The sequence below is a fragment of the Perca fluviatilis genome, chromosome 12, assembly GCF_010015445.1.
Source record: "Perca fluviatilis chromosome 12, GENO_Pfluv_1.0, whole genome shotgun sequence".
NCBI classification, from domain to species: domain Eukaryota; kingdom Metazoa; phylum Chordata; class Actinopteri; order Perciformes; family Percidae; genus Perca; species Perca fluviatilis.
The window spans coordinates 2,897,893-2,918,046 of NC_053123.1; the positions used below are offsets into that span (position 1 = coordinate 2,897,893).

Here is a 20,154-nt window from a genome sequence, read left to right on the forward strand (position 1 = left end):
GCAGAGCAAAATAACTTTGTACACATCTGTACACACACTTTGGACTTATTACATGTTCACATTTTCACATCTATAAAATGCAGCACATTGCTTTGTGGGATTGATATCAGAAAGTAGTGCACATTCCATGGACACTACTTTTTTGTGTTCTGATATGGTGGATACATTTACACACTCAGACTTCTCAGACACTCAAATAATATGGCAATAAAAGTAGTACACTATATAGTACTGTAAGGTCACGTTCAGACCAGAAAATCCGGTCACTTAAGTGGCCCATTTGTGTGACTTGCTGTTGTGTTATTTAACCACCCAGTGTAGCACAAGTAGACTTTATATTTCCCAATTATTGTTTACTGTCAGATCATTTATAGATCTCGATATTTCTGACCGCACTTGAAGGCAGCTTCATTTCAGCTTCACATTTACATATAGGAGTGTATTGCATCAATATCCTCTATCACAGTATCAAAATATCAATATAAAATACTTTGTAATATGGTGTGTTTTGTGGATAACATAACCCAGACATCCTGCAGATTCCAAACTTCATCACAGCCAATACATCTAATAAAAATCCAATATTGTCAAAAATTAGAGCAGTCCTTTTAGTGTTTTGCAACACTGCCCACAATGGCTGTAAACACAAATATTAAAGGATAGCTTCAGAATTATGTCTATCACATGCCAAGTGATACATTATTTTGCAAGTGCACTAAAAAAAAAAAAATGGGGACAAATCCATAAAGTCCTTGTTCTGTGCAAAACAAATTCTCATGTTCAACTGAAGTAAATATGAGGCTTCAACAGTCAAAGGAAGTTGGCATCTTTGTCTTGGCTGTCTAGACATTACGTGCTGCTCGCTCAAATCCGAGATGTGGGAACTTCTGTCAGTAACGGCCGACGCTGAAATCATCAGACACATTCAAGGAGAGATTTGGTTGTTTATGACCAAATTATAAACGTCTCCATGACATCCTGTCTGCTGCACGCTCTACCCAGTGCCATCCTTTGTCTAAATCAGTTTTTCCAGGAAGTGAGAACACCTCTGACACAATCTCCTGTTGTGAGCTGCATGTGTGAAAGGGAAACACCTGTCAATGTCGGGACCTAATTCCTCGGGCAAAATCCGGAGTTTGTATGTTAAAACGGCTATAGTCTTGTCTCTCTTTAATTCGCAATAAACACAATGAATACCCACATGATAAACAACATCAGTCCGGATTAGTGATGTCACAATACCAGAAATTTAGTAGTCAATACCAATACCAGTGTAATTCCGCAATCCTCGATACCCAGCATGAATCCCATTAACCTTAACATACACTCCTTTATGTCACCTGGGGAGAACATCAGTCTTCTGGACCCACAGCCCACTATAACAAATACGGTAATGTCTTCCATGACTTAACCTGAAACTCCAAAATGTTAAGTGAGGTCTGTTTCTCTCTGTCCTTGTTTTTTTTTTTTTTGGTTGAACTGGGTTGAAGTTAACTTTTAACTTAATGCTATGTAGAGGTCTGCTGGAACCAACGCTAACGTTGTAATGTTAGGCTCTAAGTGAAAAATAACTGCAGAGAGAAACAGACTTACTTGTGGTTTGTAAGTTGCAGGTGAATTTGTGAAAGCAGTAGCTGTAGATGTAGGGTAAAGAAAGCTACCACGGTCAAAGATGCTCTATGCTGCGTCAAAACGTCAGCAGGCACCATGGTGTGTACGCAGATGAGGGACACCATTACTCCTATCTTTACAGAGCAAATATTTGTTTGCTGCTATATGAACGTGGTGGAACTCTGTTAACATAAAGCACATGGGAAACACGCTCAGTCAACATGACTCCTGTCCTTCTGTAGAACAGGCTGGGTCGGTGAAATGGGTGCCTGGGTACAAATGACCATCTGACCTCTTTCTATTAAAGAGATGTTGTGAGTAGACACTTGTTATCAAACTCATTGCCCACTGTCCTCCATTTATATACTACTAACGTCCACTGAGCAAATAGATCCTTTGGCCGCTCCAAAGTATTCTGTCTGTCTCATGATTAGAATGAACACATGTATGTCTTTTTCAGCATTTCAAATGCTTGTCATCAACCTAATAATTAAGTAAAACAGCCCCTTTTTCCTGTATTCTACCTAATACAAATTCAGTTCAAAGGTACAAATTGAACAGCATTTTAGTCAACTCAATTCTGTGCTAAGCCTACACTTGTTGATCAGTTCACCATTACTTTAGATTAAAGCTATATAGATTTGGGGAAATCACCATGGTGATCAAAGCAAACTCAGGTCATGTTGTCATGGTGACTGAAAGGGTCAGCGCCTAGGGGGCTATTATGAAATTGCGGTCACAGCACGTTGCGAAACACATGTAGTCAGTAACAGAAGGAGATGTCTGCAAACAAGGCTGCTAGCTATAGTTGGGCTGTAACACAATAACGTGTTTGTGAATGCTTGGGAAATAAGGGTCATGGGCGATGCATGATGCACTACAGTACACACAGCCACACACATGTAGAAACATCAACGCGCAAGTGTGTAGGTGCTTCTTGCACACCATACTACACACCTACACACAATGAGGTCACACAGGAAACACCAATGGTGTTATGTCTTGTTACATCTGATTCCGAACTAGTCAAAGTGTACTCACAAAAGTATCTGAATTGAAACACACTGCTAGTCTGCCGTTAAATGCTGAAGCTGATCGGCTACCAACACAGAAGAACAGTGAATAGAGACTCATCTCCGAACACACCATGGTGCACACTGAAGGCTTGACCTGCGGCCTCTTTGACCGCAGTAACGTTAGCTTTACCCTGCATCTACGGCAACTGCTTTTACGAGTTCACCTGGAAGTCCCAAACCTCAAATAAATCTGTTTCTCTCTGCAGTTGTTTTCACATAGAGCCCATTGTTAGCTACGATAGCTGACATTAGCTAACGTTAGTTTGTTCCAGCAGACCTCTGCATAACGTAAGTTAACTTTAACCAGCCAGGTTCTATGTGAAAAAATGAGGCCAGAGAGAAACAGACTTCACTTAACATTTGGGAGTTCCAGGGGAACTCATGGAAGACATTACCGTATGCTAGCTGTGTGGTAATGCCAGGCTTTGTTGTAATGGACTGTGGGTCCAGAAGACTGACATTTTCTCCAGATTACATGTAAATCATGCTCTCCTTCCCCCCCTGCCCTCAAATAAAATGTATTAATTGAAACCCCTCCACTCCACACCAAATCAATTTTGAAATTGAAAAAGAGTGTCCCTAACCCCCACTAAGTGTTATCCTTATCCTGAAATGCATTGTATAAAAGAGTATACATGGGATTTCTTGCTTTGTTTTTGACCGTGGTATTGAATTGGGTATCAAGAATTGTGGAATTACCCTGATATTGGTATTGGCTACTAAATATCTGGTATTGTGACACCCCTAATCCGGACTGATGTGGTTTATCATGTGGGTATTCACTGTGTTCATTGCAAATTAAAGAGACATAACACTATGGGGGGTACATGGGGATGACTGTGCATCGGAGGTAGAGTGGTCGCCTCTCACCCACAAGATTAGTGGTTCAATCCCAGGCTCCTCTGACCACATGTCAAAGTGTCCCTGAGCAAGACACTGAACCCCCCCAGGATGCTGTATGTACTGTATAGCAGTCCACTGCTCAAAATACTTAGGATGGGTTCAATGTTTAAAAGTTTCTTTTTTTAATAGCTGTTTTCACATTCAAACTCCCGACTCGTTCTAGAGGAACTAGGTCCCGACATTGTCCAGAGCTTTCCTTTTACACATGTAGCACACAACAGGAGATCGTCCTTGTCACAGGCATTTTCACTTCCTAGAAATACTGATTTAGTTAGATTTACACGGCGTCACGGAGCAGTTCATAATTTTGTCATAGACAACTGAGTCTCGTGCCGTTTCTTAAATTAGATAGATAGACGTAAATCTGAAGCTATCCTTTAATACAGCCATTGTGAGCAGTGTTGCAAAACACTAAAAGGACTGCTCTAATTTATGGCAACATTGGATTTATATTATATTATATTTAATCAACTTAGATGTGTAACGTCTGGTTATGTTATCACACAAGTCTGATTATAAAAAAGAATATTATTAGAATATATTATTAATAAAAGATATATTTCCAGCAAATTAAATTCACATCAAATTCTACTTCCTGGGGTTGTAGCCAATTTAATTCAATTCAAATTCCCACTTTTGGCTTAAACTTGGATCTTCCAAAATTCTGACTTGAGACCCCTTCCAGCATACATTGTCCGAGTTTTGTGAACCCACTTTCAGTGCCCACTCTCCCTGACTGGTTTTGTGTAGTAGTAGCTTCAGATCTGACGCACAGCCACTTCACACAAGCATGCCAATTGCCTGGATACCTGGTCGCTATGGAAACAGCATGGCGCCCACACAGATCTCCATCCTCTCATGACTTTGGTCGCCATGGTCACCTATGCCAATGGCAGCTGGAGTGTTGTCGTAGGCGCCCTTTTCTGATTCAGCAAAACAGAGGTGGATTATTGAAGGAGGCAGACAGAGGAGGACGCAGAGTCAGATAAAGATATGTGAGAGTCCAAAGAGTTGTGATATCAGCTGCAGTCTGCTGAGGTGAGATACAACCAGATGACAGACAGCTGTTAATATTAATGCTGGTGGACTTCATAGAGACTGCTGCAGGCTCAGTGAGTGGGCTTTGCTGCTTTCACAATGTACAGCTGCTGGATCTGTTTTCCCCTCTCTCAGGATCCACCTCCTACACCACCAACCCCCGTCTTTCTCTCTCCAACCTCATTCTGCTTTCACTCAGTCTGTCAACTCATTTAAATGAACTGCATGGGCCTATCAGTATGGTTTTAGCATAAACTTGCCATCATATATCTGCGGGGGCACTGATAGACTTAAACATCCGGCCTGCAGAACTAATGCTCCAGTCCCACCTACTGTAGATTTTGGGGTTACTGCAATTTTCAAGCCCTCAAAGTGCAGCAAAACAACATGTGACTGACAGCATACCTGTATGGCAAAATGTTTTTGTTAGATCTCTAATTAGCTAATCTTCTCTGCTCGGATAGATTGGGGGACAGTTTAGGCCTCACATAATCACAATCATCACCTGGGACTTGGGTTAGTTAAAACCTTTTTTAAATATTCTATGCAGAGGAGGGTATGCAGGAATGGGAGGAAAAGTGTGGTTCTGGTTTGGTTTTGTTGATTGCTTTATTTACCAACAAAACGAATGCACGAAACATTGAATGCCAAAAAAAGAAGCCACAGTAGAGACCTGACCATGTTGCTCCAAATCCCAAGTCACCAAAAGAGGCCAATTAAACAAATAAAATAATGTAATTGTTAATTTAGCTTTATGACCCAAATATGCTCTGGGTAATGGTATATGTTTGCAGCTACAAATGGTATCAAGAGGTTAAGGGTTTAAAAAATATGAACTTTAATAGGACTAGTGGGGTTTAAATAAACGACTCTGTCTGTCTACAGTGGAGGGGATGAAGGTGGTGGAGATTGAGAAATGTCGCAACGACATCAAGAAGCTCCGCCAAGAGATGGCATCCAGAAACAACAGGTGATGGCAACAACAGAAACAATTCTCTGCTCAATAATCACTGAATCTCCTTGGTCTTTTTAATCAACACAGAGGGGAGTGTCTAGCTAGAAACTGTCATGGGACAGCCCATCCTTCTGTTGAATAGCATAGTCCTGTCTGGAGATGTGCTTTACTATTAACCTTAGCTCACTGTAAATGCTGATATGCAGAGCAACTGGTATTGCTTTATGTCAGCATTAGTGCAGTAATAGGAAGAATAGTAGTTGTTATTGTTATTAGTGCTGAAAAGTGCAGAAAATGTATCAACCGCTATTTTGATATTCATAATCAAATTAAAATTAACTTAAATTCAATTTTATTTATAGTCTCAAATGATAACACTCATAATCTCCAGACACTTTACAGATAGAGTAGGTTTAGACCACACTCTATAATTTACAGAGACCCAACAGTTCCCCCAAGAGCAATTGCAGCAATTTAAATAAATTATAGCAAGAGTTCTTCTAAACTATGTACCCCCAAAATGTTCAATATTAAATAATAATCATAATAAAAAATTGTGTAAAATATATAAATGAACCAACAACTGAACTCATTATTGTGAAATATTACTCATTCATTTTCACAATAACTGAATTTTATTGGACGTAATTTTTATTTCAGTAGAGACATTTGTATTTGTTTTCCCTATGACACTTTTTTTGATAATGGGACCTTTCATAGTAACACATTTTATTTCATACTGTCACTGTTCACAGTAACACCCTCTCAACCTTTTGCCAATCACATTCCCCCTCGCTCTTAAGCTAGAGCTGGAAAGCTTAACAACTGCTACCACAGTTAGCCAGTTAGCTCCTGTTAGCTAGAGCAACAACAATGCCAAAGTAATTCTAGAGGCTGCTTCCTGAATAAATCCAGTACAAAGGCACAGTAACGAAACCGCTTTAGCTTTTAAGTTAACAAGGCAAGCCCGCACATGCTACCTTGCCAGCTAGATAGGCCAGTTTGTGAGCTTGGATTATTACTCAGCATCAAAATCAAGAGCCAGTGTTACAGTCATAGACAGTATATAGAAGGTTATAGTGCGTTCCATTTTTACTCTGAACTCGGATTTTCCAAGGTCAAAGTCGGAAACACGTCCCCTGACCTCAGATTTCCGAGCTCGGAACTCGGGCAACCGCGAGTACCCCGAGCTAAAAATCCAACATGGCTGCTCCGTGCGTCAACAGTTGTGAAAGCTGTTTGATCGTCTCGGATACAAGACGATCTGACCAGAGACAAGGGAAACACAAGGGCTAAATACACTGGGTAATGAGGTAACGAGGGGCAGGAGAAACACATTAGGAGAGACAGGGTAATCAACAAAGGTGGGAAAACACAGGAAGTAAAACTGGACATCTCAAGACAGAAAACCAGGACTATCAAAATAAAACAGGAACACAAATTCAAACAGAAATACACAATTCAAACAGGGAACAGAAATATACACAACAAAAAACACAGTCCACAGAATACACAAAACACGATAAATCTACAAGACAGGGAACAGACAAATACAGAATAAATATACAAAACAGAAAACAGCAACATAAATAGGCAACAAAAACATCCACAACCACAACAAGTTAGCTTTAATAAGCTAAATAAATCAAATGAGTTGTGAGTTGTGTACTGTTTATATACAGCAGCAGCAGCTTGTGGCTAAATTTGGTAGCAGTTGTTGCTTGAGAGAGGGAGGGGACATGTGATTGGCTGAAATGTAAATGGGCTGTGACAACACCACTGTCATCAAAATTGGCATGAAATAAAAGTGTCATTCCATTTAAAAGTCTGTTATTATGAAATTGAGTTGAGTTTATAATTTCTTAAATATTTCTGAAATAATTGTTTCATTTATGTATTTTACACTACTATTTTACATTCATCATTATTTATTTATATAAATATATGGTTTATTTATTTAATGTTGAACACTTTGGGGTTCCATACCAAACATTCTCTAGTTCCATCTTCTCAAGTGAGTGTTGGCAAATCGATTAATCAAAAAATAATGTATCAGTAGCATCAATTAATATCTACATTCATTTAAACCTAATAGAGACCTAGACTAGACCTAGTAGTAGTAGAAGTATAATTGAGAAAGTGATGCTGGTAAAGGTTCACTGATAAAACTACGTTGCATTGGAGACCAAGGTTGTTTTACTGACTGAGGATCTTCATATATTGTTTTAGAAGTAGTAGAATTAGTATTTATATTGTTATTTCTTTGTAGATTCAAGCGTTTAAAAAATAAATTTGTTTTCAGTAACTTCCTGGAAGACAATAAGAAGCTGACTCCTCGCAGAGACGTGCCCTCCTACCCAAAGGTAAGCTTTTCCTAGAAAGTCTCTACCCAACACTGTTCAGTCCACTGTGTCTTTCTGTTAGCCAGGTGAGTCTGCTGATGGCAGGTGTTCTAAGAATGCCTCTATTGTGGTTCCAGGAACAAGATAGAACATGTGGGTCCATGTGATACTTGTGAAAATGTTATTGGCCAGTTTTATCGATGTTTATCAGGTTTAGTCGATGTCTATTCCCGGAAAGTGCAGTACAATAGGTCACTGTGAGATAATCATCATCTCATCTCCACTCCGGACACCAGTGAATCCATAAAATGTTATGCCTATGTGCACATAGGCAGAAATTGTATTTTAGAAACAGTCACCTGTTGACAGCTAGTGCTTCCTTCAGTGTGGCTGCTAGTGCTATTTGTTGCACATTTAAAAGCTAAACAGTCCAGCAAGAATTTTGCAAATAAAGTCAAATAGTGGGGATGATATTAGGTTATATGACTGAACGTTACAGTAGGTGTGTATAGTGGTGTGTAAAGGTGTGACCCTGAGCCAGGCGAAGGCAGACAGGGTTAACTGCCAGCTCTGTTGCCTGCAGTACATGCTGTCACAACAGACCATAGATGCCCTCCAAAAACCTGCCTTCGACGTCTGGCTATGGGAGGACAACGAGGTAAGACTGACCAGCTTGCTGAACCCGTCTCACCTACAATTCCCCTCTCTCCTCTTCTCTCCATGTGTCCCGTCTCCCTTCCTGTCCCGCTGCCCTGTGTGTGTGTGTGTGTGTGTGTGTGTGTGTGTGTGTGTGTGTGTGTAGTACCATCTCTCTAAGGAGACAGTAGAAGCTCTTAGATTGCCTACATTCGATGCTTGGCAGTGGGAACCTAATGAGGTGAGACTCATCCCCTGATTAATCCACTGTTTATGTTTTTCAATCAAAGGCAGTTTAATAACTGTTACTGGTGAATCAACTGATGAGGAAGTTGTAAATTATCAATCAGTTAATATTCTGTTTATAATTTCCTAATTGTTCAATATTATAATGTCATTAAGGGCCAAAAGCTTTTGCTTAAAGTAAGATGTAAAAAACTCTTAAAGTGTTTTAAAGTGTTAGCTGCCTGACATTACCTTGCCTAAACTGACAGAACAAAAGTTGGAGATAGAGACCAACTTTTCTAATGGCTGACATTTTGACTTATGTAACACAGGTGCACCTCATAAAATAGTGCCCACAATGCAACACCGCCAACGACAGTTGGGTCGGAAATCCAGATGCATTATGCTAGTAGCGGCTAATGTAGCCTTGAACTGCTGGCCGAGGAGTGGACTAGAGAGGTCTGGTTAGCTCACTTGTTTGTCATAAGTGACATTGCTAGAGGACATTTATCTCACTCCACACAGCTCCTTCTGGAGCAACTCTTTTCACATATGCAGTAAAACGCCTCAAGACCTGTAAAATCAGCAGAGTTCCATCCATCCATCCATCCATCCATCCCTTTTCTGCTGCTTATGCGGAGCCGGATCCCGCTGGCAACAGTTTTAGCCTGCTAGGTAGTCAATACCTCCCTCTCCCCAGCAACGTCTTCTAGCTCCTCCATTCCCAAGCCAACCCTGGGATCTTCTACCAGTTGAATGTGGTTGGGAAACCACCAAAGGAAAGCACCCGGGGGGGCATCCTGTTTAGTCGCCTGAAGCACCCAATGTCTCCTTTGGGCGCAAAGCTGCTCTACTCCAAGCTCCCTCCGGATGTCTGTGCTCCTTACCATATCAAGACTCAACTGAACCAAAATGGAAATGCACCAGAGTTTAGGCTGTTAATCATGACCATTTGAAAAAGGTGGGTCTCGGCCTGCTTCTGACCAGACTCTGGTGCGGTTTGATTATAGTGTGAAAGCAATGATAGTCAATATGTGATTTTAGCATCAACTCAAAAGCTAAACTACTATCTCAACCATCTGCTGGTCATGGGAGCTGTCACCAAAGTGATCTCCTAAACTACCTGTATTAGGTTCAGTCTTGATAGTCGTTATAATCAGTTATTTATTGGTGATCTCTTTGGGACACCAGAGAATATCTGAAACACAACCGATTTAGTTAGGTGCTGCATGACCTGCTGTCAGTCACATGGTGATTGAATTAGATCAAGTGGACATCCGGATTTAGGATTATGGCCTTAATATTTTTGCTTTTCCTAAACCTAGTCTCGCATTGTCAGTCCTGTGGGGTAAGGTCTGTCCACACCACACATACATTATGGGATAGGAACCGCTCTGGGTTGTTTGCATTTCTTTAGACCAATCACAATTGTCTTGGGCGACGGTGGCTCTTTGGTGGAACATTTGCACCCCGCAAAAGAAAACGCCCATTAAATGAAGTTAACTGTTGATACAATACCGTAACGTGAGCTATTTAAATTAGCTGATACATGGTTAAACATCATTAGCTCTTACCAGTGTATCTCCGTGTGTACTTTGTCCACACAAACCCAAACCCAGTCAGTCCCAAAACCAACCAGTTAGAGAGGAAATGCCCTAAACATATTCTTTGTAAATCTTTACAATCATTCCCTGAAAGAACCAAGCAGGCCTGCCTTGTTGCACAATCTTAATTTTCTTCAAAACGTGCCATTTTCAGCATGTGGCTTGCTAGCTCGGAGGTTCTGGTTTTTGTTTCCCGTAGCGAAGGGAGTTTAAGAACGGCGACACACAGAGAGTTGAAGGTGAGGGACATCCGGCGGAACATCCGGTGGCACCGATTCGTTGATCCAGACTATCCCAAACCTAAATCCGACTTAGATCTATTATATAATCAACTAAAGAAACTAAACTACAGCATCAAACAGGGTTTGGCCCTTATGGTGTAAGGTTCAGAGTTTTTATTATAAATACTGTTTTCTATACTGCTATTTTTCATAAATAATGTTTTATTTAAATGTCAAAGGATTAAAGAAGACAAAACAACTTATCTCATCATATCTCCATTCCTCACTGTATACAGACATATCAATGATATTTTTATGATTTGTTCTTCCAGATGCTCAGCTGTCTGGAACATATGTACCATGACCTGGGCTTGGTCAAAGACTTCAGCATCAACCCTATCACACTCAAGAGATGGCTGGTGAGACTCGGACCCAGTACATGTGCACATTCACATAGACACCAACCAACACCATCCCCATTGAATGGGCCTTTTCCCTGAACAGAACAATATCTCAAAATACTTTCTGCTCTTTGCTGATCTCCCACATCGTCTTTTTTATTGTTGTAGTTGTTTGCTTTGTGTTATTGCTTTTACTGCTTCTGTTTTTTTTTATTACCATGTAAAGTGCCTTTGAGTACCTTTTTAAAAGGGCTATACAAATGAAATGTATTCTTATTCTTCTGTTTGATGCCCTTAAGCTCAAAGATCTCAACCCTCCTGTCTGTCTGTCTGTCTGTCTGTATCTCTCTCTATGTAGCTTTGTATTCATGACAACTACAAGAATAACCCCTTCCACAACTTCCGCCACTGTTTCTGTGTCACCCAGATGATGTACAGCATGATCTGCCTCTGCAACCTTCAGGTAATCTGCTTCTTAGAGACTTGACTGCTGTGAGACTCGAGGCTTGCGTCAATAAGGACTTGACTTGGGCGCCCAGGTAGCTCAGTTGGTAGAGTGGGCGTCCATATATGGAGGTTTGCTCCTCGACGCCGGGGGCCCAGGTTCAACTCTGACCTGTGGCCCTTTGCTGTATGTCGTTCTCCCTCTATCTCCCCTTTCATGTCTTCAGTTGACCTGTCAAAATAAAGGCCGAAAATGCCCAAAAAATAATCTTTAATAAGGACTTGACTGGAGACTTGAAAGCGAAGTTTCATGTTTTGACCTGATAAAATCGGGGATTAATAGAAACTACTAATGAATACACCACATACCCTTTATATATATATATATATATATATATATATATATATATATATATATATATATATAAATACATATATGTGTGTATATATATATATATATATTATTTTTATTTTATTTTTTTAAATTTCGGGGGGCATTTTAGGCGTTGATTACATAGGACAGCTAAGGGGGATAGAGAAGGGGAGTGACATGCAGCAAAGGGTCACAGGTTGGAATTGAACTTGCGGCTGCTGCTGCAAGGACTGAACCTCTGTACATGGGACGCACGCTCTCCCAAGTGAGCTACCCTGCGCCCCTATGTGTTGGTCCCAGTTAGTAAAATGCACTGTAACACAGCATTGATAGATCCAGATGTTGTATTTAATGTTATGAATTTAATAGTCAGCATCTGGACTTTGTACATTGCTCATAAAGACCTGGGACTTAAAGGGGCATTCACCACCAAGTTTCTATGGCAAAGTTGAACTTGCTCATCACGAGGAGTCCCACCCAGCCGGTGAAAACAGTTGTATAAAGTGTGTAATGTCCTCTAACGTCACGGAAATGTAATACTAAACCATCGGAGTAGCCCTGGAAAGGAATAACTTGTTTAAAAGGCTTGTTTTATGTTTTATTGCTTCACCTGCTTTTATGGTATTACTGTAAAGTGTCTTGTACTTTAAAAAGCGCTGTATAAATAAAATGTATTATTATTATTATTATTATTTAGAACTATATTATCTTAGTACTTAAAGATATTCCATAAGCAGCTTCAGTGCCATGACTGCCTGCAGAATGGTTGTTTTATGAGATGCGCCGCTGTATTGCTTTGTTGCATCATCGTTTTTTTATTATCATCTGAAGCTCCTTATTTGTTTAGGTGGAATTTTCCCTTAAAGAGTTCAAGTCAAGTCATTGTTTGAATGCATGTATTTGAAGGCGATACATGCAGTCATGCTGTAGTTGTGATGGGACAGGGGGAGGGGAAACAAGCTGAGCTGTGGAGAGAAGACATCAGGGGATTGGGAAAGCTCATGGGAGAAAGAATGAGAGGATGAGGAGGAGGCCGGGGATGTAGTGAAGGGGAGACGTCTGTCTGAAAAAAAAAGAAAGAGGAGAAAAAAGGCAAAGGGGAGCTTGTTCTTCTCAGAGTCTCCCTCTGTTGTTAGGGATGACAGACACACACACACACACACACACACACACACACACACACACACACACACAGATTCTATGTGGCATTTTGAGGGGGGAAGATATTATCGCACATGTGGATGATAAATATACAGATGTCTGGATTTCTGTGTTCATTTTTTAGGAGAAGTTCACTCAGGTCGACATTTTGATTCTCATGACAGCTGCTGTGTGTCACGATCTTGATCACCCCGGATTCAACAACACGTAAGACACAAACGCACGCACACACACACACACACACACACACACACACACACACACACACACACACACACACACACACACACACACACTCACGCACACATGCATGCACACACACACTCACACACGCATTCACACACACACACACTCACACGCGACACACTCAGCATGCACGCACGCACACACACACACATACACATGCACACACACACTCACGCATGCACACATGCACACAAGCACACACACACTCACGCACGCACGCACACACACACTCACGCACGCACGCATACACACACGCATGCACACACGCACACTCACACATGCACGCGCGCACACACACACACACACACACTGTTGTCGTGAAGATTTACAAGGCCTGGTGAGTATGCGATAAAAAAAACTTTCAAAATATGAAACTATATATTTGTATAGGTGTTTTTAAAGCTGTATGTCTTCAGCATAGTAACCAATGAGCCAGAGACATAAGGTAGAAAGTATTGAGAGAAGGACTAACACACTGTTGGTTCTGGTCTTTTAATGGGATTAGCAGGAAATAGGAAAAATATGGATTAACACCACACTTAATGGTGGTCCACACCAAGATCAATAACTATAACCATAACTATAACTACTGTATAACCATAGTATAACCATAACTATAACTACTGTATAACCATAACTATAACGATGTGAGCATCCACACCGCTTAACAATAACGCATCAAGCACGCTCTACACGCTCCAGCTGATAATGATACATAATACAGTAATACTGCAGACAATGCAACGTAAGATTACAGGAATGTCTGTAGTGAGATCCTACATAATCGTGAATTCAGATACATTTAATGAACCAAAAAGGTTATTACCGGTGGTCCCTGGCGACACAGACACTGCTGCCTTTTCCAGGCAACAGCGGCGCACAGAGCTGCAGAGAGCCGGGGATAAGAGCACCGGAACTAAAACACCAACGCATCACAGATTGTATGATAATAACATCCAAACAAGATTCACACTCAGTGGTTTCTGTGCCATGAGAAATACATCTTACAGTTTGCATCTTTTTCGATCTTCCCATTCTCTCTCTCTTTCTCTCTTTCTCTCTTTCTCTCTCTCTCTCTCTCTCTCTCTCTCTCTCTCTCTCTCTATCTCTCTCCCAGGTACCAGATCAATGCCAGAACAGAGCTGTCAGTTCGCTACAACGACATCTCCCCTCTGGAGAACCACCACTGTGCTGTGGCCTTCCAGATCTTATCTCAGCCCGACTGCAACATCTTCTCCAACTTTGACCCTGAGGCCTTCAAACAGATACGACAGGTAGGGGATCTGTTTTAAACGTTGTTTGTTTGGGCGCCTGGTTATCTCACCTGGTAGAGCGCGCGCCCGTATACAGGGGCTTAGTCCTCGACGCAGCTGTCGCGGGTTCAACTTCGACCTGCGGCCCTTTGCTGCATGTCATTCCCCCTCTCTCTCTCCCCTTTCATGTCTAAAGCTGTCCTATCTAATAAAGGCCTAAAAGTGGCACTAAAAAATCTTTAAAACATTGTTTCTATCATAAAAAATATATAATATCAGCAATATTGATTATTGTTATCAGTATTCCTAAACTCCCAAATATCAATATCAGTATTGGCCTCAAAAGTCCAGTATTGATTGGGCTATACTGATTAATGTTATATCAAGTGTAATAAGGGTGTAAGGACACAGCGTGTTGTGGAATGGTGGAATTGTGCAGCCATGAAAAAAGACCTTAAAGACTTTAAATATAAATACATGAATACATACTTTCAGACAGTGTAAACTAAGATGATTTAAACAAGTGTAAAGCTGATTTAGGGAAAAACGAAAGTGGGAAGGGGAATCTGAAAGGACAAGTAAAGAGTGCCATCCATAGTAATAAAATGGGTGCCACCGGTTACACTTTACTTGAAGGTATCTACATAAACGTGACATGACACTGAACATTACAAACAAGTCATAAAGTTTATGACATAACGCTTCTGTCAGTAAGTGTCATTCGGTTTTTGTCATAACAAGTTATGGTTAGGATTAGGGTTAGGGTGTGCGCGTGTGCACGTGTGTGTGTGCGTACTGATGAGATTCTCTTTTGCTGTGTTTTAGGGAACCATCACACTGATCCTGGCTACAGACATGGCACGACACGGTGAGATCCTGGACTCCTTCAAGCAGAAAGTCGACAGCTTTGACTACGCAGACGAGGAGCATGCCACCTGTGTAAGAACACTTTGATTTATAAACAAGTCTTAGGAAGCCTCTCACACAGGGGCTGTACTCCAGAGGGCGGCTTTAGTGAAAGCTAGGGATGCACCGAATCCAGGATTCGGCTTCGGACTCGGCCGAATATTGGGTTTCTCCTGAACCTTAGAATTTTTTCCCACCGAACCGAACCCTACGCCTGCACTACGCGCGCTACGCTGGTCGACGTAATGGCGGCATTGATTTCGGTAAGGTGTTTACGTAGGTGGAGCGTTCAATGCAGCAGACTGTGAGAAAGTGAAAATGGAACTGGTGAGCAGAAAGTGTTGTTTGGCAGAACTTTCAGTCAAAAGGAGATTCAAGTCCAGCTACATGTTCAATTTACAATGCCGATTTGTCTCGTGGTGGCGAGGACCCTAAACTATACACAAAATGGCCGCTGTTAAAACATCTGGTCTGAAACATCTGAAAGAATACGAGTTGTGCATGAAGGAATCTCCAGACAGCAGCCAAAACACAGCAACTTCAGGTACGGCAAAGGAAGGACAGTCCCAGCTAAGAACTGGTGTTAACCAGACGGTGCCTCTCCCGGGCTGTCAGCCGTTCTCTCGGCGAATGAGTCTCCCTACAGTGGGAGCGGAGCGACCGAACGGCCGGCTGCTGCTCCTCGTTAGCTAACGTTAGCTTTCTAATTTCACCCACCCAACTTGCCTTCGTCATACACTATTTAGCGAAAATTTTAATCTGGCGATAGCGATGTGCTTTCCTACGATGTGAAAAGAGCGTGTGAATTCAACATTAAATTGTTACATTTAACTATTTTAGAGGCTGTGGACGTTGTTTACTTCATTAATGTGTTGACTGTGTTACTGCACTGAGGATGGGAGGAGGATTCGGTATTCTGTTTTGGATTCGGCAGAATCTTAACCAGTGGATTCGGTAGTCGGCCGTGCATTCCTAGTGAAAACTCTGAGTTTGTTAACTGCGAAGAGGGAAACTCTGGGTTTCCAGTTCCAGAAGGAGAGGTAACTTAAACTCAGGGTCAGTTACTCTGGAAGACCTAACCTGCTCGCTTCAATAAACCTTGAGTTGCTCTCTGTCGGAGCCAGACGCTGTTTTATTTCCTAATTGGTTCAGTCCCTATCAAAGTGCATTAATAAGTGGAGGTTTACTGTGTGTCACAATCAAAATCCTAATTGGATATTAGTTTGTTACTCAGGACTTCCTAAAGTTATGCTTTCATGTGTTGCCAGTCAGTTTCTTTGAACAGCAGTTTTTGCCCTCACATCCAAATATGACACAGCATCCAGTCACCCTGAGCTCAGAATTCCACCTCTGCATGTCCTTTTTCTATACCACTGGGACTCTGTGCTCAGACAGCTGTCAGTTGCTTAGAGCAGTTCCGTTGCACACAATCAGTTTAAACAGTAAAAATCGGTACAAAGCTTTAGACACGTAGGATCAATAAATAATTAACTGTATCACTCATTATGTGATTGGTGGCACTGATGGAACACAACCCCTATAATATTGGAGATTCTATGTTTATATTTCTGAGCACGCAGGATCGTGGTGCAGCTGCAGAATGTAGTTTTTAAAAAGGCTGCGTAGAGTTTGTGGAAAGCACCAAACTTCCAGTTAATATCACTAACAAAATGACTCCATTTGAGTCAATGCTGTTTTTCACTTCCTGCCCTCCATCTGAATCACGTGCCATCGACGCAGTTTTAAACATTGTGAATCCAACAAAGCTGGTTGGTTAGGTTTAGGCATAGATATATACAGGTTTAGGTAAAGATTGTGGTTAAAATAAGTATGTTTGTTAAGTAAACTAAGTTACGAATGGAAGTGAAGTCAACATAAAAAAAGTCACAAAAGTTGACTTTCATGCAAAGGTCACATACACGGGTCTCCTGGATGAAAGTCATATGTTTGCATGACCCAACCATCCACCCCAACCTACCACACGCACATACACAGCTGTCCAGCTTGTATTTACCTTCACAAAAGTGCTCGTTGTGCCACTGACAGACTCCGATTAATAAAGTGTCTGACAACATTATGGAAAGGACTTCTAAGGAGGTCGACCTTTCTGTTAAAGAGTAAGATCCTCCCTGTCAATGGACCTTTCCCAGACCCACTCTCAGTTACAACTGAGAAGGGTCTGGTGTCAACCAGGCTAATGAAAAGCCATTTTGGGTCGTCTTTCCACTTTTCCAACCATCCCACCTCTAGTTTTGATTGAAATAAACACATAGTTAACTGATTTACATGTGATAATATGTTGGCTCTATACACGCTAAAAGTATTGTTTTTTTAAATGGAGTCTGGTGGGTTTAGTTCTAGCGACTTCAGAGCTGTTTCTGGTTAAACAGAAAGGTCTCAAAGAGGTTTTAAAGGTCTATCTCTGAAGGGATCCTTTCCATAATGTTGTCAGACACTTAGAATAATAATCTGAGCCTTTTGTGATGGTAAATACAAGCTGGACAATTGTCCTATTAACTTACATTGTAGCTTGTTTCACTTCTGCCGACTGCAGCAATCTGCAATGTCAAAGATTGTTGTTCCCATCACTCACTTAGACACAAAGACAGGAAAATAGGGTCCAGGTTGGGAAGAAACGGTAGTTACCCTTTCAGTTAAACATGCAAAGACACATAACAAATAAAACATTAGGCTACTTATCACTACTAAAGAAATAATGTGTTCATAGAAATATTGCTTCTTTTCCTTTATAATATCATGACTCCAAGATGAATGTATTGAAAACATTGAAATGTTCCTTTGCATGGTAATATAATAACCTCTGACCCTGTGCTCTGTGCAGCTGAAGATGGTGCTCATCAAGTGCTGCGACATCTCCAACGAGGTGCGGCCCATGGAGGTGGCTGAGCCCTGGGTCGACTGCCTGCTGGAGGAGTACTTCATGCAGGTGGGGCAATCAATGTGGAGAATCCTGAGCCACGACACAAACACTGTGAAGACCAAAACTCCCAACAGAATCAAATCATTTTTGTGTTTGCGGTAGGGCCGCACAATAGGAGGAGAATATGCGATTTGCGAAAACGTTGCTGAATATCGCGATAATTACATGATATTACACGCGATAAATAAACGGATATTAAAGTGTACTCAGTTCTATTGAACAAAAAGTTTTTTTTTTTTTTTTTTTTTTTTTTTTTAAAAAAAAAAATGGGGTTTTTTTTGTGGATTTTTGTATTTTTTGGAATGTTGGTTTTGTTGGAAGTTAATAAAAAAAAAGCGAAAAAAAAAAATAAGATATTGTGCAGCCCTAGTTTGTAGTTTTTTTTCTTTTAGGCAGGGTCATTATTTTCTATTTTTCTATGGTTATGGTCAGACTCCATCATGTAGCCATAATGAGACTATCTGCTGTAATCTGCTACAGGCTATATAGAGCTGTATTAATCACGTGTAGCGTCATGAATGGGCAAAGGGAGTCAGCTAAAGCCATTTGTCCCTCCTGTTGTTAAAAATGGTCTTCTTGTCTGTGTGTGTGTGTGTGTGTGTGTGTGTGTGTGCTGCTCAGAGCGACAGGGAGAAGGCTGAAGGGCTTCCTGTGGCTCCGTTCATGGACAGAGAAAAGGTCACCAAGCCGACGGCTCAGATTGGCTTCATCAAGTTTGTCCTCATCCCCATGTTTGAGACTGTGATGAAGGTGAGGGTGCAGCACAGTGATAATGAAAGGGCAAAGTAACAGAGTTGCAAAGAGGGGGGTGCCACTGGTTCTGGAGGTATTTATCCCCGACGTGATGTAGCATTTGAATGCGTTCTTTTGATGATATCTTCAGCGTTAATCAGTTCTGCAGCATGTGAGTGTTCCGGAACAATTTAACACTCTCGTGATCTGGTTTGGCAATCGGTAATTCATTATTTCATCTTTGTTGCTGAGAATCTTTTTTTCTGTCAGTTAAGTATATTTACTGTCCACCATTTATTGGAGTCTCTGAGTTCTGAGTTTGAGATGTATAAACTGCCCTCAAAAAATGTCCATGATGGAAGGGAAAAAAAGTGTAAAAGTGCATTTTACATGTAAAATGGTAATGTGTTCGATTCTACAGCTGCAAGTGATGCTGCCAAATGATGAAGATACATACATGTCATAATATCAACTTACTGCTCACTGTTGATCATTTTAGACAGGAACCCATCACACAGAACCAGTCTTCATGTTAACTTTGAAGCTATTGTGCACGACTATTTTACATGAATGAACGTCCGTTACATTTAAGCCATTGCCAAATGAGCTAACTAACTAGCTAACTAACTAGCTAACTAAGCTCCACAAAACTCCCTCTGTATTCCTCAGTATGGCTGTGTTTACAAAACGGCGTAGCGCAGCGAATTTTGCGCGCAGAAGCGCCAGCGATGCGTTTTTACATCAGCGCTGAGAAAGGACAACGGCAGCGTTCAGCTTCGGAGACGAAGAGGACATCAAAATCACAAGATAATGACCTCTTCTGAAGAGTCCGTCATGTTTTTGTTTTTTTTTGCGATCACTGAAGGCTTGCGTCATGTGGGCGCTGCGACAGTGTTGTTGTCATGACTTAGAATTTCTCATGGGGGAGACAGAATCTACGCACTATAGCTTTAAACAAACACGCCGCCGCTTAGAGACAGTTACAGTTATATAAACACAAAGTCATGAGGTGCTTGCTGTGATGATACTCACACTTAGTGTATGTGTGTGTGTGTGTGTGTGTGTGTGTGTGTGTGTGTGTGTACT

At 41.2% G+C, this 20,154-nt stretch overlaps 1 protein-coding gene across 5 annotated transcripts in view; it reads left to right on the forward strand.

The window, feature by feature from the left end:
- pde9a (phosphodiesterase 9A) overlaps window positions 1-20,154 on the forward strand; it is a 50,171-nt gene that overhangs the window by 29,314 nt on the left and 703 nt on the right. For 3 of the 5 annotated variants that reach the window (XR_005641062.1, XM_039818762.1, XM_039818766.1), the window contains 10 exons: window positions 5,514-5,598; window positions 7,886-7,946; window positions 8,728-8,802; window positions 10,944-11,030; window positions 11,371-11,475; window positions 13,115-13,197; window positions 14,354-14,510; window positions 15,315-15,428; window positions 18,238-18,342; window positions 18,958-19,086. Coding sequence is in view for 4 of the 5 variants with exons in the window: in XM_039818762.1 (XP_039674696.1) it covers window positions 5,514-5,598; window positions 7,886-7,946; window positions 8,728-8,802; window positions 10,944-11,030; window positions 11,371-11,475; window positions 13,115-13,197; window positions 14,354-14,510; window positions 15,315-15,428; window positions 18,238-18,342; window positions 18,958-19,086 (1,001 nt within the window). In the remaining variant the exon portion in view is untranslated. Of the gene's footprint in view, window positions 1-5,513; window positions 5,599-7,885; window positions 7,947-8,508; window positions 8,584-8,727; window positions 8,803-10,943; window positions 11,031-11,370; window positions 11,476-13,114; window positions 13,198-14,353; window positions 14,511-15,314; window positions 15,429-18,237; window positions 18,343-18,957; window positions 19,132-19,613; window positions 20,151-20,154 lie in introns of those variants that run through there. The other 2 variants (XM_039818765.1, XM_039818764.1) reach the window with 2 other exon arrangements.